Genomic DNA, 25,439 nt, shown 5'->3' with positions numbered 1-25,439 from the left:
AACCAAAGACAACTCGTTCCTGTAATTTCATTTCGTTAGGGCTGTGGGTCTTCACTTTCACATTTGGAATTCCTTCACAATAGGACTGAGGCTTAATTTGCTTTAGTGGTTAAGAATAGTGAATAATGGTTGTAAGTGGTCACCGTCATGATAAAATAAAGTGTATTTTTATATTGGCAAATGATCTTCTTTTTCTCTTCTTTTGTTCAGTACAGAAAACCATCAACGTACTGATATGTTTACTTTCCAGCGAATGCCTGGTTGAAATGTTTTTTAAAATAAATTTATGTGAATAATTTTTGTCAACACATAAATTTAACAAAATATTTCTTGTTCAAAGTTGTTTTTGGTCATATATTTTCGAATTTTCGATTTTTATAATTTTTCTTTGTTTTTAAAATATACAATTTTTTATTTAGTTTTGGAACATATCAAGCAAATGAAGAACCCTAATTTACTGGTCCTTTGTTTTGGATTTGGTGACTTCTTTTCGACTGAACTGAGTGTCAACACAACCATATTTAATTTCTTTTTTCTATAGTTCTTTTACTTTATCCAAGTATCCGTCATACTACGTGACATATTTATATTGAATTAGCATCTCGTATTCGAGAAGCTCTATTGATAGTCGACTTTATTATTTACAGATGTTTATAGATAGAACTTCCGATTCCTGTGACAAAATCATCATTTCATTTTTTAGTCTCTGAAAGTTTTCATGTATTTAGGTATCCTGAGAAGTTATCTATATAAAATAAGAAAATTTGGTATGATTGCCGCTGATACCTTTGAACAGATCTGTTTTTTTGTCACATTGGTCGAATACAGTGATTTTTCTCCATATAGAATGGAATCCAGTAATTTATCGAAAATATTTTTCTGTATCAGCAATTTATCTTGGAGGATTTTTTTGTCAGTTCAAATCTGTAGAAATATGTCATTACATATATCATATATATCACTGTGATATCACACGGATACAGAGTCATTTTTGGACAACAAGTCGGAAACTGAATGTGAACTTGTCGCAAAAAAAGGTTTATAAAGATAAGATTCGTTATAAATAAAAAAACACCCACATAACTTGATGACCAGTTCCAGAAGGCTGAGACTACCATAACTTAAGTTGAGATGTATCATATATCTCTGACTAAACATACATTTATAGTAATCTCACCCAAACGTGAGATAACTTGAACTTCTAATGTTAAATGCAAGCCATAATGTTTACCGCATCAATTTTATCGCGCCTTTTAAACGATCCATCAACATTATTTTAGTGCTGATCATGTCTAGTTAATTAATTAATGTCTATTAATTGTATTTCTCGCCCGCTCGTACATGAGGTATTTCACCAAAGTGGGCCCCTTTTAAAGTAGAGTTATCTTCTCTTTCAACTTTCAGTTTCGTTTTCACCTTTGTCAAGAAAAGTAAACTATCTTCCGTGTAAAACTATATTTTGTAATATTAAAGAAATTATCTCACACAAATCATTTTTTCCTAATGCTGATTTTTCAACTGTGCCAGTTTTTACTGCCTAAATCTTTTTTTTATATCTGATAAACAAAGTCTCCTGTGCGCACTTAATCGCGCGCAAGGAATTATGAAAATCGCCATATTGGTATGTTGTTTTGGTTGACACTAAGAAGATTGTGAAAGAAAGGCATTTATTGAAAGTGACAAACTGGAGAAGATACCCGAATATTTAAGGGACACTATGGATTGGTTTATGGGGTAGGTTTGTTCAAAGATTGACATTTTACGCATCCTGACGAGAGGCTAAAATAGAACAGCAAACTGATGAAGCGTTCTAGATATGCAGCCAATAACAAAAGAGCCGGCTTTTTATCTTATCGTTTACCTTGAAATAATGTGTAATGATTAAAAATAATCAACATTCTTCAGTCAGATGATGTTAGATAATCATTTGTGTATCCTTCTTCAAGTTGAACAAAATCCATGATATTTCTAAATTAAAAAAAAAATATCTGGTCTGATAAAGTAATTGTTTTATCAAATAATTCATCTTTGGAATTAAAAAGCTGAACTCTCAAATGACTACAGTAGTTGTATTGGTCTTAATCCTATTGTTTGGTTTCATAATTTCTGCAAGGTTGCTAGCTTTCAAAACTTAGGTACTAGCAGCTGAAAGTTATATTATTACATATTTGAAAGTTGTCCTCTATAGACATGATAGAGTAGTATCATCTACTGATCTAGTCAAAGTATAGGTTAATTAGCTATATTGTCTAGATCTTCATTAAGAAATATATTAACAGACTTCTTACATATAATTCACAGACAGGTTTAAAAAAAGTGTTTTGTCCTAATGACAGAATTGACATAAAAAATCAATAGGGTTTACATGTACAGCAGACTATATATTCAGTGGTATTAAAGTATGGAACTCCTTCACCAAGCAAAACTTGAATTTCCTAGGTAAACCTCAAATATTTAGATGTTATTATTATTAAGTTTGAATAAAATGTACAATTATATAAACAGCCAGATGATATATTTCAATTCATGAGCATGATGAATTTAGAAGTACATTGTATTGCAAAATGGTTTAAAAACTTCTTTCATTAGTAAAAATGAATGTACAATGAAATAAGCCCAACTCTTGAACATTTATGCAGATCTAGGAGAGTTATTTCCCTTGGCTACTTTCAATGAGATGTTGTAGGTTTGTTGATGATTTCACTAAATATACAAAAACAGATATTGATACTGTTCAAGGATATGCTCTTTATTATCATCATTGACATTTTTGTTCATTTTGTCTGGGAAAAGTTGACATTGACCTAAAAGTTGATCATAAATTTACAACAAGAGTTGTTGCAAATAGATTTGGATCAGGTGAAAGTCTTTGGTCAAGGTAGTATTCAGTATTTGATGAAGTTGAAGTCCAATCACCTTGAAACTTAGTACATTGTACACATGTTCCCTATGATATGATGTTTCTTATTTACATCATAACATGTAATTGCCAAATTAAAGTTTTGACCCCAATTTCAAGCTCCATTGAACATAGAAAATAATAGCGTGAGTTGGGCATCCATGTACAAAATAATGAAATATGGACACATTCTTGTTTCTTGTAATTTCTATGACAAAATCTGCATGTGCATTAAGGTGATATATAATCATATATGCCACCCAAAGTTTGTGGTTATAATAATTTGCTTTTTACCATAGGAAAGTTTTACCTGTCTTTTTTGATTCTTAGAAATCAAGCGTACAATTCAAATAATGATGCATGTACATGTATGGGGGCATGAATGTGTCCAACTCAAACAAGATAATTTCCGGCTTTGCTGTTCTTCTTTTCAAGTAATATTGATGCATGTAAATTTGTACATGAATGGGAACATGACGGTCTCCAACTCAAACAAGATAATTTCTTGCTTTGCTGTCTATTGACATCTGACTATATTTCTCTTGTATCTCTTTAACTGGAGATTACAAGTCAGTTGTAAATATCAGCTTAAACCTGAGCCAAATGTATGGTATACCATATTTAATGCATTTTTTTTTAAATGGCATTGATTTCAAAAAGTATTTTTTCCAGAAGGGAAACATGCTGACTTCTACTGTGTTTATTCAGAAGTGTCAGATTATGATGATGTCTTACTTGGAATTAAACTTTATAATAGTTTGTTTTTATAAAACCTATTTTTATTTTAGATCTTAGTTCTTTGCAACTATAATACCCATCAATACCATTCATACACTGTATGTTACTTTTTTTTAACTGTGAAAACTATGAATTTTGTTAAACATGCTAAACAGCTGTGATTTCAAGTGCACATGTTTTAAGTCAAGATGTTTTTCTTTTTTCTATCACATCATCATATGGTACTTTTGATAAATATATGATCTAAATAATATAGTTTTAATCCAAAGTATCAAGAAAACCAGATTTATTTAGAAATTATTCATTGACATTTCTTGATGCCAATATTTTGATAATGAGAAAATTGATCCTATATTAGCATTAGATTGCACAGATTTGGTCTTTTTAATATATAAGAAAGGAGAGATGTGGATTGATTGCCTATCAGACCACAATCCACCAAAGATTAATAAATAAGAAGATATGAAATATATAGCTAAACAGAAAAACAAACATTTTCCCTGTATAGATTTATTTGTGCTATATCTAGCTAAATAATCAATTGACTTTTTATTGGAGTTATTGCCCTTGAATAGCTACTTTCTACTATTTATTTGCATGTTTTTCAAAGACCTTAACATTTGAAACATATTAACAAATTCAAACCAAAGTTAATACTGTAAGTTAATAGGAAGGATCCATAGTTTGTACATGTATGAATGGGTTTTTTTGTGAAGTATATTTCAGTCTGTCAACCAACAGGGCCACCATTACTAAAAATTGAGCATTGATGGTAAAAATACAAGTCTTATATTTTGCAAACTAGTATACATTTATGCTTAGCCGACAGCTGAAGCACGCCTTCGTGTGCAGGATTTATATCTGGCTGTGATACTGTTGAAGACCCATTGTTGGCCTCCAGTTGTTCTTTGGTCAGGTTGTTGTCTTTTTGGCACATTCGCTTTTTCCATTCTGAATTTTATAGTTGTTCGAAGGGAAATTCTAAATGATGTATGAATAATTATGGAAGGTCAAGCAAGATATACTGTAAACCAATCAAACTTGTCAATCAATGGTTGTTAAAGTTATTCTTTTAAGTGGTTTTTTTTTCAATCTTATTTTGAAAATTTATAAATTATTATAGGTACAATGTACATGTAGGTAGATAACAACTGTCAATAGTCAAATTGATATTTAACAAGCAACTAGTAGAGTCTTGAGATTAACATTTCAATGGTTGTTATTAATTTTTATAAGGATGGCCATTTTATTGTTAAGAGATGGTGTGGGCTTGAACCATTTAGGAATTATTTGCAAAAAATATTTTTACAAAAGTACTTGTGCATGAGCTGTCTTTAAATGAATTTTAAAGAAAATATCTGTACAATTTAAAAGTTGGTATTATGCAATAATAAGACTCATTTCCCAATAATGTGATTCACAAGTTTCACAAGAAACAGAAATTATATTACCAATTTGTTAATGTCATACATGTCATAAACACTGGGGTCAAATATTATCAATAATTTATTGATATTATCATGAAATATCAAAGTATGGTATTCACAGGCCAAAAATAAACAGAATTTTCTTTGAACCTGGCATTGGTCTGTTAAATAAAGGCCTGAAGAGTTAATTCTTCCTATAGTATGACACATCCTTGAAACAATTTTTGTTTAAAATTATTTTACCTGGATGAAATATAGTGTGTGTTTTTTTGGAAAATAATGCTGAAGGTACTGAATACTAACTGATTCCAAAAGATAACATGTACATTTTTAATTTTTGAGTTGTTCAGTTAAAAAACATCCTAGAACTTAGCTCTGACCAAATGAAAACCTTTTCCATTTTGTATTTCAACTACCCTCACTCTCACTGTACATTTGTAGGAGTGAAAGGATATGTTGCATGCACCCTGTCTGTCTGTTGGTCCATTTGTCTGTTAAAAAAAATCTTGTCCTAAGTACTGATTAAGTAAAAATACATTTTGCTGAAAAAGAAAAATGCCTGCATTCTAATAGCTTAAAATTTAAAGTATATCTATAATACTAAAATTACGAGGTCCAATTTGTCAGCCGTCATCACGTTAAAACGACGAATCACAGAATTCAACTTTATATATAACTAATACAGTACAAAGGTGTAGATTAAAAATTAACACCACTCCAGGCCCTTTTGTTTTCCACGTAATTAAAATTGCCAATAATTAAGAAGTTCCGGGTCGAGTCCGATACCGATACCAATAGTATCACCTGTTACTTATTACCTTATCCGTACGTTCCGCATCTGACAGGCGCACCACAAAACGGTGTATTCAGGATTAATATGCTATATATACGGGTCATAATAACAAGGTTGACACTACTAAATTGTCAAATTGTTACCTATTGTAGTATTTTAATCAGTAAGACTTTCTAAGATAACAATACGAATACTAAAAATCTGGACTTAAAATAAGGCGTATAGGTACAGTTTTCTATTTGTTAGTGGGCATGACGTAAAACTGTGAAACAAAGAATTTAACTTTATTTATAACTAATATAGGACAATGCTGTTGACTCAATTCCAGGACCTATTGTTTTCCAAATAATAAATATTACCAATAATTGATAAGTTCCAGTTCGACGGGTTCAAACAGAAAGATTTGAAAGCAGAGAAAACTGCCGTGTATCTTACAATCGACACGACTTTATCAGATGACAATACTAATACTAAAATAAGGCTTGCGCATAGTTATATACTTTAATTCAGTCACGGACCCGTGAGATCACGGGTGTGTTCTAGTGCTTTCTAAAATGCATAACACCTACTTTCTTAAATGCTTGTGAAAACCTCATCCGCTTTCAGTTTTGTTTTTGCAGGGAATTGCTTTTATGTTTGTAAATTTTAGAATTATAATAATCATAAATTACACTTTGAAATGATTTTGACATAATACACACCTGTTGTTTGATGTATTTGTCAAAATGGTCACCTGATATGTATACATGTATTTGAGCAAAGCTGTTACATGTGCCCAAGTCAAAATTATGTACAAAGTGAATTTATCAAATGAAAAGTTTGATATAAACCAGACAAAAGGAATTGAAGATATCAAAATGACATACAATGCATGTTATATATGCATGATCCCTTTAATTACCACAGAACTGTAGGCAAGCAACAGTCTGACAGCCAATCATGATCCATATGTATGAACAACACATTATTTTGCCTGTATATATAAAATGTACACATAGCAATTTCAATCACAGGAGTTGATGGTACACGTACATTATGAATCAATAAGTATTCACAGAGGAGTATTTAGGGGATGACTTGTCCTCTCTTTGGAGCTACATATATGGTAACTGCATAGGCTCTTTACGTCCAAAGATTGCTTATTTTTGGGCCTCCACTCGTTTTCAAAATTGTGGATCCAAAGGATCTGATTTGACTTGATGAAATTAAAAGGAAGAGTGCCGGTACTATGTCACCTTGAACTATAAGATACACCAGCCTTGGCATTGGAAATTTGTTGCAAGGTCTTTCACTCTTTTATTGGTTAATTCAATTTATCCTCTTATGGATGGTGCATAGTTGTTTTTCCTTCAAAGGTACTCTTTCAGTGTATAATCTATCTATCTCGTCCTGTATAGTTAATGTTGATATGGATTGGAATATTCCAAACATTGGCATGTATATCATCTGAGACAACTAAAATCCTGGTTATTACAGGCACATAATTTTCTTTGAAGTCTCCTGGCATTAGTAAGATATTAACTAATCCATACATGGTATTGCTACTATCCTGTGTTGACATCTTAATGACATGTACCTTGGGAATTTGTTTTATTTATTTTTAAGTATTGAATTGTTTGCAATCATTTGAAGTGCAGGAAATCCTTGTATTGTGATAGAACTGATATTGTTTCATATGGTTATACCTAATTGTTAGATAAATAAACAGGTTTTTTATATAAAAAAAATCAATTATATGTATTTAGTTCAGTCCTATACCAAATATCCTTGGGTGTATGTAGGCTAGTCTAAATGGTTTCAAAGGTTTCATTGGCAAGCACCTGCTATATATACTGGATAAAAGAAAATACTGATCAAAGGTCAACAACAATAGCAGGTTCCAATCCAGGATTTTGAAAACATGGAGGGCCACATAATACTGCCCCCTTAAATAATCCTTTGAATATATAGTATATGTACAACACAAATGTAGATATCATACCATGTATATGTGTTGTATATTATGAAGAAAACTGAACAGTTTAATTTTGCAAACTTTTAGCTTTTAAATATTTTGAAAGTCTTTTACATGTTGATTTTCATTCCAGATTCAGGAAATAGATTGTTGACATTCAGACATTTACATTTACTCGATGTAGTCAGCAATTTCCTTTTTTACTTCCTTGTTGGTTCCATTGTAATACATGTATTCTGTGATCTTAAAATCTATATATGGTCTGGTGCTTTTCTTTCATTGTGTTGTGTGAAGTTAAGACATCTAAATCTGTCAGATCTCTGGCATGTAAAGGTTTTTTCAATGTATTAAATCCCTTTGTCTTTTAAATTTGTTCTTCTTTATATCGATATTACCAAATGGGTTTGAAAATGAACCATCTATTCAGCTGATACTAACTTAATCAAGAAAAGTGAAGCAATTTTCAAGAAATACCAGACAAGGACAACTGAACACATAACATATAAGAAGAAATAGATGTCAAAGCTCAACAAACATTAATAAGTGGAAGATGAGTCTTGAAAGTACATTTTGAAGGTTTGGTATCCAATATTTTTTTTTGCCCCCACTAGCGGAGGGGACATAAGTTTTACCCTTGTCTGTCTGTACATCCATTTTGACAATTCCAAAATTGGTATCCTGTCTCAAACTTTTGTTTGCAAATACAATGAAACTTACACACAATGCTTATTACCAAAAAACACAGATCAATTTTGAATTTTTGTTGGGGTCAATTTTACTGTTCTTTAGTTATGCCCTTTTACAAATGGAAAAATTACTAATTTTCATTTTTGTCGAGCGTTTGACTTTAGTCGAAAAAGCGAGACTAAGCGATCCTACTTTCGTCGGCAGGGTCCACAAATATTCACTCTGTGGTTAAAGTTTTTGAAATTTTAATAACTTTCTTAAACTGTACTGGATTTCTACCAAACTTGGACAGAAGCTTGTTTATGATTATAAGATAGTATCCAGAAGCAAATTTTGTGAAAATAAAATTCCATTTTTTTCGTATTTTACTTATAAATGGACTTAGTTTTTTCTGCTGGGAAACATTATATTCAGTCTGTGGATTAAGTTTTTAAAATTTTAATAACTTTCTTAAACTATCCTGGGTTTGTACCAAACTTAGACAGAAGCTTATTTATGATCATAAGATAATATCCAGAAGTAAATTTTGTAAAAAAAAAAATCATTTTTTTCCGTATTTTACTTTTAAATGGACTTAGTTTTTCTTCCAGTTAACATTACATACAGTCTGCAGTTAAAGTCTTCAAAACATTTATTAGATTCATTAACTATCATAGATTTTTACCAAACATGGACAGAAGCGTCTTACTAGTATCAAGAGGAATATTTTTATTGATTTTTTTCCTCAAATTTTGTTGAGCCTGCGATTTACAGCAAAAGTAGGCGAGACACTGGGTTCCGCGGAACCCTTACAAATTTTTATTATCTTAAATCAAATGGTATGAAAATTATACACAACGCTTATTACCACACAACTTAGATCAAGTACAAATTTAATTTGGGTAAAGTCACTTTTAAATTACTCTTCTCAGTTATGTCCTTTTATTATGTAGTATGCAAGAGGGGGCATCAATAATGATCATCTCTGTCCCATGTGCATTTTCCTTGTTCATCTTTTTTTAAATACATTAGATCAAATACCTTGCATTTGCATTAAAAAAGATTCTAAAAACTTATTTATATACTCCGATTATTGAAGTTTAGATCTATTCTATGTAGAAGCAGAGACACATACATATATGTCTCGGGAAGAAGTAAGAAAAGCTGCATATTTACTTCTTCAAAAGTACACCAGAAGTCAATAATGAAATTGGTTTAGCTATTCAAGTTACACGACCTCTAAACCACTTATAACTGGAAATTTTTCGTACTGATGAATTCAGGACCCACTGGCAATTCAGTTGATGTTTATTTTTAATATGTACCTTATTTCACGCCTCATGATTATATTTATGTTTTATTTGACCTTAACACTCAACTAGTTGACTCAAGTTAACCACGAATCATTTTCTATACAAATGAAAGATGAAAATTGACTGACAAACCCAATTTTAAAAGATAAAAAAAAAACAAAAAAACTTCAATATTGTTCCCCCTTAAGAGAAAACCTAGACTTAGTTATTATATGTCTCTGGTTGTATTGTGTTATTTCCCCTTTATGCTGATTGACCCCCCTTCTTAGAATTCTTAATCATATCTGTTGAGTCTTTGAGACTATTTGTTGACCTTTTAGATTTGTTTTCTGGTACATTGTTGTCTGGATGTGATATATATCTCATTTCTAATTTATTTTAAAGAAAGTACTTAGTCATTGGTACATTGACAGTATTATGGAATTGAAATTGAGCTTTAAAACACAAACACATTCCAGATTGTTCAATATTGTATATATGCAAATTAGATCTCTATACAAAAATAAAGGATGAACTACAATCAGATATTACTTTTTAATTCAATTGTTTTCCAGAATCTGCAATTTACAAAATTTACAAGTCTAATTCTTCCTTATTTTGAAAATAATGTTTTCAATATTCTAATGCAATAAGGAAGAATTGCAAGTTATTTTAACAGTTTTTTTGTTGTTATTAATTTGATCGAAGTAAAATCCAAGCTTCAGTTAATGTGAAATTTTCAGTTTATTATACTGTAAACAAAAATATTCCATTTATCCAAACAGTCAAATAACATTGTGTATTTAACATTTGTAAATGAAATAATTATACTATTTAGAATAACATACAATTGTTTGATCTGCGAATTAGCTTAATTGAATGGTTAAGATATACTAAGATTGTGAATATCTTTCCATGTAGTTATCAGCAGGTGCTTTCATGTAAAAAAGTTAATTTCCTCTTTTAAACAGAATCTGTGTGGAGCAAATTAAATAAATTAGTAAGTCTCACAGCAGCAGTGGTTTTATAACAAAATATATTTTGTTATGTTCAAAGTCCTATTCTACATCCTGTTTGTAAAAACTTTACTTATGCATAAGACTAAACAGAATTATTTACTTTAGTCCCCTCCCAATGTGACCAACTCTCCCTGAACACAATGTACATGTAGCATGATCTTAGAGTATATATATCATCTGAATTATCCAGCCAGGCTAAAAACTTATTACTTTGACATTTATTAACGATAAATCTCTTTTTTTATGCATTGAAATATAACTTGGCTTTAGGAAGTACACCACTAATTCATGGTCCCATTTCTTTCTATGTTAAATTCCTCCTTTTCAAGCAGGCACACCTCTTTTATTTTAAGTTCAAAGAAAGTGGCAATCGTTGCATTTCAAAGCAACACTTTATGGTGCCTTGTACTGAAAAAATCATCATACCTTTAATGGCATATAAGAAAGAACTGGTTCCCCGGAACTTCAGATGTACCAAAACAGGTACTTCAGATCTGACAAACAGACAAAATGTACTCTCTTTTTAAAATTTGGTGCAGTTTTTATACGACCGCAAATTTTGAAAAAAATTTCGTCGTATATTGCTATCACGTTGGCGTTGTCGTCGTCGTCGTCGTCGTCGTCCGAATACTTTTAGTTTTCGCACTCTTACTTTAGTAAAAGTGAATAGAAATCTATGAAATTTTAACACAAGGTTTATCACCATAAAAGGAAGGCTGGTATTGATTTTGGGAGTTTTGGTCCCAACATTTTAGGAATTAGGGGCCAAAAAGGGCCCAAATAAGCATTTTCTTGGTTTTCGCACTATAACTTTAGTTTAAGTTAATAGAAATCTATGAAATTTTGACACAAGGTTTATGACCACAAAAGAAAGGTTGGGATTGATTTTGGGAGTTTTGGTTTCAACAGTTTAGGAATTAGGGGCCAAAAAGGGCCCAAATAAGCATTTTCTTGGTTTTCGCACTATAACTTTAGTTTAAGTTAATAGAAATCTATGAAATTTTGACACAAGGTTTATGACCACAAAAGAAAGGTTGGGATTGATTTTGGGAGTTTTGGTTTCAACAGTTTAGGAATAAGGGGCCAAAAAAGGGCCCAAATAAGCATTATTCTTGGTTTTCGCACAATAACTTTAGTTAAAGTAAATAGAAATCAATGAAATTTAAACACAAGGTTTATGACCACAAAAGGAAGGTTGGTATTGATTTTGGGAGTTTCGGTCCCAACAGTTTAGGAATAAGGGGCCAAAAAGGGACCCAAATAAGCATTTTTCTTGGTTTTCGCACCATAGCGTTAGTATAAGTAAATAGAAATCAATGAAATTTAAACACAAGGTTTATGACTATAAAAGGAAGGTTGGTATTGATTTTGAGAGTTTTGGTCTTAACAGTTAAGGAAAAAGGGGCCCAAAGGGTCCAAAATTAAACTTTGTTTGATTTCATCAAAATTGAATAATTGGGGTTCTTTAATATGCCGAATCTAACTGTGTATGTAGATTCTTAATTTTTGGTCCCGTTTTCAAATTGGTCTACATTAAGGTCCAAAGGGTCCAAAATTAAACTTAGTTTGATTTTAACAAAAATTGAAACCTTGGGGTTCTTTGATATGCTGAATCTAAAAATGTACTTAGATTTTTGATTATTGGCCCAGTTTTCAAGTTGGCCCAAATCCAGGTCCAAAATTAAACATTGTTTGATTTCATCAAAAATTGAATAATTGGGGTTCTTTGATATATGCCAAATCTAACTGTGTATGTAGATTCTTAATTTATGGTCCAGTTTTAAAATTGGTCTAAATTAAAGTGCAAAGGGTCCAAAATTAAACTAAGTTTGATTTTAACAAAAATTTAATTCTTGGGCCTCTTTGATATTCTGAATCTAAACATGTACTTAGATTTTTGATTATGGGCCCAGTTTTCAAGTTGGTCCAAATCAGGATCTAAAATTATTATATTAAGTATTGTGCAATACACAAGTCTTTTCAATTGCACAGTATTGTGCAATGGCAAGAAATATCTAATTTCACAATATTGTGAAAATGAAATAGCAATTTTTTTTTTAATTAAGAGTTATCTTTCTTTGTCCAGTATAGTAAGCAAGAAATATCTGCAAGAATTTTTTTTAATTGGAGTTATCTTTCTTTGTCCAGAATCAACTTAAATCTTTGTTATATACGATATACAATGTATATTCACTTTTTACTACCAACTGATAAATTTAAATAATCTTTACCATTCAGTGATAACAAGCAGTTTTTTTACATCTTAATATTTTATGATGTATTTAAATGAGTAGTAATTGTTGCAAACTCCATTAGAATATTTTAATTGAAATTAGTTTTGGAATAAGGGAAAGGGGGATGTGATTAAAAAATTGGGTTCAATTTTTCTCATTTGAAATTTCATAAATAAAAAGAAAATTTCTTCAAACATTTTTTTGAGAGGATTAATATTCAACAGCATAGTGAATTGCTCTAAGAGAAAACAAAAATTTTAAGTTCATTTGAATACATTCATTCTGTGTCAGAAACCTATGCTGTGTCAACTATTTAATCACAATCCAAATTTAGAGCGGAATCCAGCTTGAATGTTGTGTCCATACTTGCCCCAACCGTTCAGGGTTCAACCTCTGCGGTCGTATAAAGCTACGCCCTGCGGAGCATCTGGTTTTAATATGCAAAATTAAAAGTTCAAAAGTGTTCTACAATGATCACCAGTCCTTCAGCTTTCATTTGATACCAAAAATACCTAAAGATTTACATATTTTTGAAAGTTACACTCATGTGGAGGACCTATTTTGTGTTAAATATGTACTACTTTCTGGTATGTGCTTTCTGGCCGAGCCTAAATTAGTGGTGTTACACCTTTAGATAAAATTATTTTATTTATGCATGACACCAAATACTTTGACATATTTATTGAACGGACTAAGTGAATGTTGCTGTTCTTCCTATTTAAATCACAGAGCCACATCTCACAGAAGGTTCAAGAGCACACCAAGTATGTGGTTAAAGCAATATCCTTTGATAGAACACAGAAGTCAATAATGGTTATTTAAGTTTTGTGATGTGCAATTGTAACACTTTTTATTAGTGAAACTCATAATGCAGTATGTGCCCAAAATGTAGAAAAGTCTTGCATTGTAACAGGGGTTTAACTGATAATATTTTTGGTCCTAAGGTATTATACAGCAGTTTCAAAAAGGAATTCTCTGAAATCATGTTATCTGTGATTCTAAAGCACAGGCACTTGTTTCTGTCCATATGGGGTTAGGGGTATGGATAGAAAACCCCATATTAACAGAAACAAGTGCCTGTGAACCCAAGTGAAATTTGATAATTTTTTTTAAATATGAACACAGTAGATTATTATGAAAGTGTCTCTTTTACTTTCTAAATTTGTAACTTTAAACTTCAATTGAAATAAAAAAAAAAATCTTTTCATCTATTGAATAACAAAAGTTTTCATGATTTACTGAACTGATATGATATTGTAAAGTTAGAAATTAATAATGCAAATAATGTGATAGGGTTGGTATTATAATAATAGGAACTCAAATTCCAATATCTGATACGGATTAATTTATGTTACTGTGTGTGGTTTCCCTGAAATAGCAGTAATAAATGCATACAATAATTTGTGATTTTTTAGTAAATGTGAGTTTTTCGTCAAACTGGAGAATAAAGCTGAGTTTGTAATTTTTATGATCTGTGTACTAATTATTGATTTATTTTTTTGGATTCTACATTTTACTGTTATAAACATCACTACTTACAACTAATTGTGTGACTTTCTTAAATATTTTATACTTTCGCCAAAATTGTACAAGTTAGTCTGATTATAGAACCACAAATATCCCTCCAACTTTCCACTGTTATTCGTGGTAAGACCATAGGATTAACAAGTTTAAAATGCAGAATAGAACAAACGCGCAGGCACAATGATGAAGCTTTTTACAGCATGTATCGTACAAACCTCGAATTAAGTTGTTTATTGAATGAGTTCATTCGGCAAACTTTAGGCGTATTTGCAAAATCTAGATTTCCTGCATTCAGATGATAGTATATACAGTTCATTCATAAATTTTGTCACAAAATTTATTTTAAACCAAACATCTGAATCTTTGTTTAAAGCAACTTGAATGGTTCACTGCTATATATAGTGATTGCTATGTGTTCATTTCTATATAAAGTAATTACTATGTGGGTGGATCGTAAATGATAAGAAACCTACAAGACATCTGTTATCAATATATATATTTCAGTATTACAGGATACCAGTAATTGGTTTTATGCTATGGTGACCACACACTGGACATTGACATACATCTCATTTGCACAACCATTCATAGTATTCTTTCAAATATTGTGATATAAAGATTAATATATTAATGCATTTTTCTAAGATTCTATGTTTAGCAAGTTAAAACCAGAATCCAGTTTCCAGTATGGGCTTTGCTCATTGTTGAAGGCTGTACACTTACAAAAAAATGCCTACATACACCTAATTTGAACTTTGATGGATAGTTGTCTCATTGGTAATCATACCATAATTTATTTGTATATTTATCAGCAAGATATATCATAATTGATAAATATTTCTTAGAGTTATTTCCCTTGAAATGAGAAGATCTACATATAAGCAGTATATACTTGTTATAAACAAGATGAATGAATATTTTCATTTTTTTAGGGTGTTGATCATAAAATATCATTTCAGTGCATCCTGATTGGATGATAAATATCATTGCCATAAATAGAAAGTATAAATACAAATGCTTCCTTATAAGAATTGATTTTATATTATAACTGCAGTCTTATTTCTTAGATATGAAAATGTTGACATTTTATTTTTGTTTGTTTTACTGTACAGAGAGTAATAAATATTTGGCCTTCAAACTCAATTTTCTTTTAGAAATTGAGATCCATAAATCTAAAGCATTTGTTTAAGGTGTGGTAGTGTTGATTTTGGCTAGCAACAGTTCAATAAAGTCAGTCAATAATATGGTCCAAAAATAAAAATACTGTGTTTATTCATAAATAACTGTTTATAGTTGTAAATGTTATTTTCATTAACACCATAAGTAAACAAAGCAAATGGTCAGTGTCTATGGATTCAAGAGTTAAATTTAATACAAAGGATCTTCAAGTTGTTCAAAGGTCATTTGATGGGAAATTTATGAGAATTTTATCTTGTTTTGTGTGAAAACTAGCATATATCTTAAAATGGACATAACAGTTTGGTATTTTGGTGACTTGCAAATGCTTGTGAAAAATTACGAACTTTTCAAGTACTTAAATTGTAGTCCTAAATTAAGGACGAGATGATTTTGCAAGCAGACATGGCTGGTATTATGAGAAAAAAATATATTTTCAACTAATCATTCACAAAGCATGTAAAAGGTAGTCTGATATCCCATGTTTCAAGTTTAATTTTCTCTTTTAATGATTGATAATACTTGTTTGATTATAAATGTATAATTTTGACTTTTCATGACAAATTGGTATGATACAATATTTTGTGGTTTTATATTAACCTTATACTAGAGGACATTTTACCATGTGTTCATATGTTCATATGATAAGACGCAGATTTGTTCTTGTTTAATTTTTTACCGAATAAAATCATTTTGATATAATGTTTATTTTCATTGAAGTTTGAACTAGTACACATTTTTATACAGGGGCCAACTGGAGCCTCGTACGGCCTCCAGGAAGCAGATTTTCTCACTATATTGAAGACCCATTGATGGCCTATTGGACTGTTTTCTGTTCATTGGTCAGGTCGTTGTCTCTGACACATTTCCAATTTCCATTCTCAATTTTATCCTTTACAACCAAATGGTCTGATTTAGTTCTACATTGATGATTGGCCTGTCAACACTAAGTTTATGAGTTCAAACTCTGCTTGGACTCATCATTTATTGACCAAGATTGCAAGTTTTCCTTCTGAATGTTGGTAGTTCTCTTTTTTGGTATTCAGTGGATTACCTCATCAATTAAGTCTGGCTGCCATGATGCAGGCAAAGGGTCTGAAAGTGGCATAAAGCATTAACAATCCATATTAAACTCTACCAAATTAAATATCTATTTCAATGGGTTAAAGTCTGAGTTAACAAAAAGAAGAAAGAGACAATGTTCTTTTAGTGAGATGTATTAGAAGTGTGTTCTTTGTTTTTATGACTAATTATTAACAAGACTAATGTTTATGTTTTACATGGTGACATCATATGTTTACATATGTCCCAATCTAACCAGGCCTGTCTTCCTGTAGGCAGGTGTGACACGTAGACTCTTAGGAGAGTACAATGATAATGCAGGTTTATTTTTATTTTTGGATTTATATATTGCGTATAAGGACATTAGTCATTTAAAATCATTGAAGAAAAGGAAGGCTCTGCATACAACTTTGAAATATATTTAGGAAACAACCATTTTTAACATCAAGAGGGGTAGTGGTTTTTCCTAAAAAAGAATAATTGTGATCTCCAATTTGAAAAAAAAAAATTAAAAAAATGTGGTCAAGCAGATGACAAAAAAAAAATGTCAGTGTCCAAATTTTCTCCATACCTCATAGTGTTAAATTTAGAAAAAAAAATAGTTTGATAACGTTAAATTTTTTTAAAAAGTTCACTCTTCATGAATAAAAATTCGGACTCCGACAATAAATTGTGTAAATGGCCAAATTATAAGGCCCGATCAAACCTTCCACCTATCCCAAAACCTGGAACTGTCCTTGATAAGCATTGAAAAAAATGAGAAAGTTTTTTTTTTGTTGCAAAATGCATACTCCATTATGAAACATTTGTTTGTTCAAACTTCTGATTTCACTCGAAAGTTAGAAACTGTGCACATCAAAATCAACATCAAAAACAACTTGGAGAAATACAAGTCCTTTTAAATTGATTTTTACCATCTGATGATCAGATATTTATTTTATGTTTTTGATTCACTGAACCGTGTCATTCTACATTTTTTACTTTTTTACTAAATGGAGATTCGCCAACAAATTTAAGTTAAAAAAAACTGTACTATTTTCTACTTAGACATTTCGTAAAAATTTAAAATATGTATGTTCATTATAGGCATATGGTTTTGGAATTATCTATTAAAATAGCTCTTTTATTGAATTGATGTGTTAGTAATTTTAGGCATATTTGTTCATATTTTGCATTTTTTTTTTCAAGTAAGTCACCATAGCTAATCTTAGTATACTTTTGAAGCTACATATAAATATATTAAATCTTGCTTTGTCAGCAAATAAATAGAAAATTAGTTGCATATTTTATGCATTGTTTATATGTGCCATGATGCATGTAAAAGTAATAAGCTAAATGTTGGCACACTTTTGATAAATAATTAATGTCTACTATAAATCACTTTATGCTTTGACCTATACCCAGTAGATAAAAGGCTGTGTACAAGTAAATTAATTAATAAACATGGCCAGATAACAATTGATTTAGAAAAGTCACTGACACAAGTACATGTATATTATTGACCTTTTTCGACCTTTATGATACCTGCCCACCTTTATCGACCAATCAGAATGAAACTTTAAATAGAGAGAAAGATCCTGCTTTATATAACCACATGGTATTATGATTGTATTTTGTTAACCACGTGCTTCCTATTGAATCACTTTATTTACACCACAGACTTAGATAGTTTATGTTTACACTGACTTAACCGCCAAATATAGATTTAAATATGGGGTGACCGATAGTGAATATATCATCTGATGATCAGTGCCAGAATTTCAGGATTAGTTTCTAATTGTGACATTTGATCTATTTTAGAATATTATACCGGATTGGGGACTAAATTTGTGACTTTATAGAAGTTTCTTATCCTTATGTTTTAATTTGACTTGCATCAGTTTTTAATTAGATGCTGAAAATGACAACTGGGATTTTATTTGTTATAAATTTCTGGTAAGTTTCTTTATTAAATTTATACTGTATAAAACTCATTTGTTTTAAACTATAGTAGTTTTAATGTCACTTTGGATATATTTTTTAGGGAATGTTTTTTTAAGTGCAGGGCCATGACAACAAATGAAAAAAATAGTTAAAGACTTATACAAATAGTCTTTTTTTAATTGAAAGAAAGAAAGCATACACCAAAGTTACCAATCTTTATTAGGCCCAAAGTTTTTTCCCTCCTGAAATATCCCTGAGTTGTTATTACATTAGTTATTTTAACATAAACCTTTTGATCTATACAATTTTTGGTTGACTCTTATCTTAAAAAACCAACTTATAAAGTAAAATTAGAAAATGAATATATTGCCATGGTCTCTTGTATAATATATGAAAAAAAAATTGAATTTTTATCAAGAAGATTGGAATGCCCAACAGTTATAACATCTTCCCAAATAAGTTACATTTTTGTTAAAAGATGTATATATATAGCTCTGATCAGGTAGACTGGCTAAGTTTATAAAGTTATAACCAACTCTGTAACAAGATAAAATCTCCATGATGTAAAAAAAAAAAGACCTTTATTAGCAAGTAAATGAGCTAAACATCTTGATTTCTATAAAGACCTTAGTAGGCAAGCTGACAGTTATCTCATTAAAGCTACTAACTTTATATTAGCTTAAATAAAATGTATTGTTATATTAGAAGATTTTGGTTAACTGTTCATAAAAAAAAGTCTATTGTTCTGTTTGAGCCATTTTCAGTTGATCAGCTTAAGGTAGAAACTTCCGAAGACTAGTAGTAAATGTAAAGGATAATATACATATACTTTGTTAATAAAGATAGTATAGATATTAGAAAAATCAACTGCATATTATGATATATTTTGGGAAGGTGTAAATGGTTTGAAATTAAAATCAGTAAATGAAAGACAAAAATAAAAATTACATTTTTTACAGCATACGTGTATGAAGTTTATATACTGCATGGTAAAAAGGAACTTGAGAATCGAAAAAAAAACTTTGTTTCTGTGAAAATCAGTGTTGTTATACAAGGATTCAATGCTAGCTTTTTCTGTTTGTGTTACAAAGTTCCTTTTCTAATTCTTACCAAGTTTAAACTTTCTCTGAACAGTTTTTTTTTATATCAACATGTGGTATACTTGATCTCAGTTTTTCTTTGGTGAAAATTCATCTATGATGTCAAGTTTTCTTACTTTCCACTGATTTTGTTATTTCGACTTTAAAAAACGTTTTTTTTACCGTCTCAAAGGGAAGATTTTTGTATCTCATTCGACACTGTACATGTCATGCATGTAGTACAATATGTTTGTAAAATTATTTTATCATTTCACATTATCCAAAATGTGTTGTCCAAAATTGGTGCCATCTGGCCAGGTCGTATACTGTATACAAATCATTAACCTTCAGCGTATCAGCAAATATTCAGCTATCAGTTTTTGTTTGCTAGTCTACAACTCAGTATCATCTGTGATATCTGAATATTCAATTTATTATGATATTTGTTATGGTTATATAAGCTTTTGAATCAACAAATTTTAAAAGACCAAAATTTCCAAAGTTAGTGATTCTTTAAAGTTCGTAGTTCAAGGACTAGCTGACATTTAAAAAATCAGCTGTCTTTATAGCCCACATGTATGGTCTCTATTATGTGACATTTAAATCTAAAATCAGAGATTTTATAATAAGATAAATATTTATTTAAACAAACAAAATCCCTATTACATGTGATTGTATGAGGTAATTGTTATTTCTCTACATTGAAAAAATCAGCTGATACATGTAGTTAGCCTTTTGACCTTGTATTTTTAAATATATTCGATTAGAAACCTAATGGTTTTTTTTTTATTTATGCACTTTACTTGTTGAATATTTGATTGGTTTTCTGTCATTATATTATGACTGTTTAATTTTGAAAATTAATGTCCTAGATATACTTATATATTTATATATTCTGATAAAAAAAAGATCTAGTGCTATTTAGTTTTTTTGGAAGATCTTATTTATGCTATTAAGCACACAATCTATGTTGGGTCTGATATAGGAAGTATCCATTTAACCCCATGTCAGGTATTCAAAAGTTCTATAGTTTGCTTGATGTTATTTTGAAGGTTTTGCAATCCACTGAGGTTTTTCTACTCTAGAGAATAGATTGCCATATATAGCTATATTTGGCAAGACTTTTCTGTCTTTGATACAACTTTCCAATGTGTTTGTTTTTAGGGCAGTCTCTCCTGTCTTCTTCAGACAAAAAGTGCATCTGGTGTACCAAATTATAAGCATGGTTTATTATTATGTTTTACAGGTTCTTAAATTTATATTTTTGGTACTCTATGTCAGCCATGTGTCCTTTAGCTTAAATTCTGTATCTAGTATTGTGTTAGTTATCAGCAATAGAAAAAAACAGACTCTTTGACCTTGTGGCTTAAACATGGCTTATTGTATGTTACAGTAATAGGCTTACATTCATGTACAATTATTGAGCATGTGGTTTGGATTGATGAGATTGGTTAGTTAATTAGTATCAAGGATTTTTACTGGACTTGAGATGACCACAACACACCTGAGGCTCAGATAATGTTAGATAATATATTGATCAGGATAAATTGACTTCAGTTGTTTACTAATGCTTAGTAGTCATAACAGCTACTATAGTGCAGATGAATTTAGACAAATGAACATCTTTTTTTTGGCCACATGCATTTTTAAAATTCCATATCCAGTTTAAAATATAAAAACTCTTTTTTTTCATGTTTAAGAGTCAGTTGATGAAAGTAATAAAATTGTCCACTAAAGGTTACACGTTTATGATTTAGCTCTCCTGCTTGTTTATGTTCTACCTACAATAGTAGAGGGGCATTATGTTTTATGGTCTGTGCATATGTATGTTCAACCATTCGTTTGTTCATCTGTCTGTCTGTCTGTTCATCTGTCTGTCCTGTTTCAGGTTAAAGTTTTTGGTCAAGGTAGTTTGTGATGATGTTGAAGTCCAATCACCTTGAAACTTAGTACACATGTTCCTTATGATATGATCTTTCTAATTTTAATGCCAAATTAGAGTTTTTACCCCAATTTTAAGGTCCACTGAACATAGAAAATGATAATGGGAGTGGGGCATCTGTGTACTATGGACACATTCTTGTTATAACCAGACTTTTAAGGCTTTTAATATTGAACCTGGTTTGGTATTTTTTGTAAACATTTTTTAAAAGTCTATGAAATAATTTTGATCATATGACATAGTGTGACATATTGCATGATCCCTGGGTAATTTAAGGAAAGTGTGCATTATCTTGATAAAAGTCAGATTGTAGACTGATATGTATCTCAAAATCAGAACACTTCCCTCTAAGGTTATAAAACTATTTGGTCTTCCACAAGTACACTGGGCATCTCAAATACATGTGATTTAGGTTTAATTGTACTGTGAGGTGTGAGCCAATGCTCTGTGTTGAAGGCCATACTTTGACCTAGAATGGTTTACATTTTACAAATTTGTGATTAGGATGGAAAGTTGTCTCATTTGCACTCATACTACATCTTCTTATATCTATATAAGGATTAAGAATTGAACAAATAATCCTTTTTTTGAGAATTTATAATGCTCACTAGTATAATATGTTCTATTCTTCACCTGGGCCTATAACACTTGTCTTTCTAGACTAATAATTTTACTGATTTTGCCCATAACGGGTCCTCCATTTCAAATTAAAAAAAACTTATCTTTATAAAAATCTATCCATCTATCCAAATTTTTGATTTTTTTAACACTAATATTATACATGCAATATTGGAATTTGGCCTAACCTTGACAACCTGACTGCACTTCCTAATAATAAACCTATATATATAGCTAATTATTGAGAAAGAGAAAATGACAGTTTACATCTACTTAAGTCTAATTATATTACATCTTGACCTTGTATTTCCTATGTTTATGCACCAGTTTCCTCTATGTGTAGATAACAGATTTCCTCGTACTTTCCGCTTTGATGATGTAATTTGTTATAATTTATGTTTTCGGAGGCTTTTATTCCTGTGCATGTCAGGATCATATTGTATAAAATAACTTATCCCACTGCTTCTTGTTATTGTTAACATTACATTGTGCCATCACCATTGATTGAGTGCAGTTTATTTTTTTTCTGAACTCTACAGACAGTTCAGTAAGTTTGAAAATACCAAGGTGATAAGCCTAAGTTTAGTTCATTGATTCCTTGAACTGTTTTGTTCTATCTCCTTTTTCTGATTGGGCTCCTCTCTTTGTAGTTTATTATTCGCCATGAACAGATAATTGTGATTCTAAACCATCACATTTGATTTTTTTTGCAAACAGAACACAAAGATAACAACATTCATGATTTCCTAATTTTATATTTGATTCACCTGACATTACTTTTTAACCTTTCTACCTTTTTGACCAAATTGAAATATATTGGTGTTTTATCAGTGCTTTATTTCTAATCAATGAAAAACTGTGCGATCAATGGCTATTATATTCTGTTCAGAAACAGAAAATCGTTGCTTTGTTTATTTCTACCAAAAGCAGTTTTTAATTGTAATTAGAGATTTTATAACATGCAATAAACCACTTCTCTTTACATGTTAATAGATTTTTGATTTTCTAGATATTTTTAGATCATTGTTTGTGACATCTTGTCATTATTGAAGTTTTATATCAATAAATCATTTTTGTTGTGTTTTCAGTAAAAGCTCAGCTTTATTCTCAAGAGTACTAGCTTATTTGGGGATGATATCTTACTTATTGACAAGCTTATTGAAAATTTATGTGAATTCTTTATATTTTTCATATTTTATTTTTGAGACGGCAGTTGTTTGAACAGTTCTCCCTGCTTCATTTGGTTCATTAAATACCTTTTATATTTATTGCTCAGAAATGGCAGAGGATTTTGGGACCTAATTGCTTTAAAACTGTCAAATAACATGGATCCAAATTCAAGATGGCTGCCCATTGTAAGAAATATAAAGTTTGAATGAAAAAATGAGACATATCTGATACTCCTTCATTCACTCAATAATTTGCACCAAATTTAAAGATGGCCACCATAACAGTAAAAAGAACCAAAATGAGCTTAAAATATTAACTGACTCTTGATCAAATGTTTACCTATAAAATGTTGCAGTTAGATCATAATATTGGTAACATAATGTTAATGCTAATGACAATGTTACAACTAATCTGTAATGATACGGTAGTTTGATTAAGGTGATAGATCAGGAATTGATTTTCTAGGGGCCTCTAAGTCAAACAGTACCCTAAAGTGGTTAGCAGCCTTCGCTTTTGGTCTCTGGTGGTTACTGGTTACATTGACAAGCAATTACCACATCCCCATATATCAAATGAAACATTTAAGGGAGTGCATGGCATATGTTTAAAAACCATTGCATATTTATGAACTTAAAAACATCCTATTTTACAAATATCGCTCTCCATGTTAGTTCGTAGTAGCAAAATTAAACAATTTTCGATAATCTATGTAGTTATATTAAATTATTAAAGGTTGATTGATGAATTATACAATATAAACTATGTTCTTTGCTACTATTGATCTTGTATGGGATGACTTTAAACATATGTTACCAGGCTATAGGAAAAGTTGTGGACTTTGTAATTTGGTTAGTTTATAACACTGATAATTGCTGGAGTTGCCTCCATGCTATGTCAAGCTTTAATCATAGGCTAGAAGAATTTTACGATGATGGTGTGTCTTTTATCATGATGCATGGTATATTAAAAAGGTACTGTATAAATGTTTCTGTTTTGTTTATTGATTTCATTACATGATATTTAAATAAATCGTTGAAAAGATGTTACCTTAAGTAGCATTCTTAGGTTAGATCATATAAAATAACTGTTGTTAAATGTACCATTAAAAAAGTTTTCTAGAAATTGTATATAAATGAACCTTTTTGGTTTGAAATAAATATAATTATCTCAACCTAGGCTACTAGCATTGGGTGATTTATTTTTCATCCAACCCTTCATTTTGTCTATGCATTCCTTCAGTTTGTCTATCATTCCTTCATCTGCCTTGCCTATGTCTGTCTGTCACTTCGTCAAACATATATTTTCCTTGCACTTCTTTAAGGCACTACAAAACAGAATGACTTTATAATTGAACAACAGCTTGACAGTCATGAGTTGTAACATGTGAGCACTTTCCATATCTGCCTGACACCCATTGCCAAGTCCTCCATCCTCTTAACAGATACTTTGACTTTTTCAATATATTGAAGAACTTCAAAATTTTTATCACACTTTTGTCAAGTACAACTTGTGCATTCTACTTGTACCTGAAACTGAAAATATTACCTTTGTTTTGTTTCTGGAAAAGACTTCATAAGATGGTAAAACCTGTGTCTGATCCTTTTTGCATTCATTGGTCAACTAGAAAATATATACTTATATCCTAAAGATTGTTTAAATACTACCGGTAATAGATTGATACAGTAAATACTAGAAACATGTTAAAGAAAAAGAAACATCATGAAAGTTTACAGTCAAAAAGAAAACAAGTAGGTGCTGTGTTGATACCTTGGAAAACATGGTTCCTGATTATTGTTTTCGCACTTCCTGACAACGTCCATGAACCAAAAGTGTCTTTGTTTCTTCAAGTAGTATGAAATGATATTTTTTATGATAATAATCTTTACTTTGGTTAAGTTAAGCGGTCTAGTTTCTGATTTAGTA

The 25,439-nt window shown here is 30.5% G+C and overlaps 1 protein-coding gene across 2 annotated transcripts in view; it reads left to right on the top strand.

Moving 5' to 3' along the window:
- Positions 1–1,585: 1,585 nt before the first annotated feature.
- The window catches only part of LOC134685615 (MOB kinase activator 2-like), a 43,252-nt gene continuing 19,398 nt past the window's right edge, over positions 1,586–25,439 (top strand). The window contains exon 1 of one of the 2 annotated variants that reach the window (XM_063545523.1): positions 1,586–1,734. In XM_063545523.1, the coding sequence (XP_063401593.1) occupies positions 1,718–1,734 (17 nt within the window). In that variant the 5' untranslated portion in view covers positions 1,586–1,717. Of the gene's footprint in view, positions 1,735–18,392; positions 18,720–25,439 lie in introns of those variants that run through there. The other variant, XM_063545522.1, reaches the window with a different exon arrangement.

This window comes from Mytilus trossulus, chromosome 9 (genome assembly GCF_036588685.1).
Source record: "Mytilus trossulus isolate FHL-02 chromosome 9, PNRI_Mtr1.1.1.hap1, whole genome shotgun sequence".
NCBI classification, from domain to species: domain Eukaryota; kingdom Metazoa; phylum Mollusca; class Bivalvia; order Mytilida; family Mytilidae; genus Mytilus; species Mytilus trossulus.
Note: the sequence above shows the minus strand (reverse complement) of the source record. Positions and strands in the feature narration are given on the sequence as shown.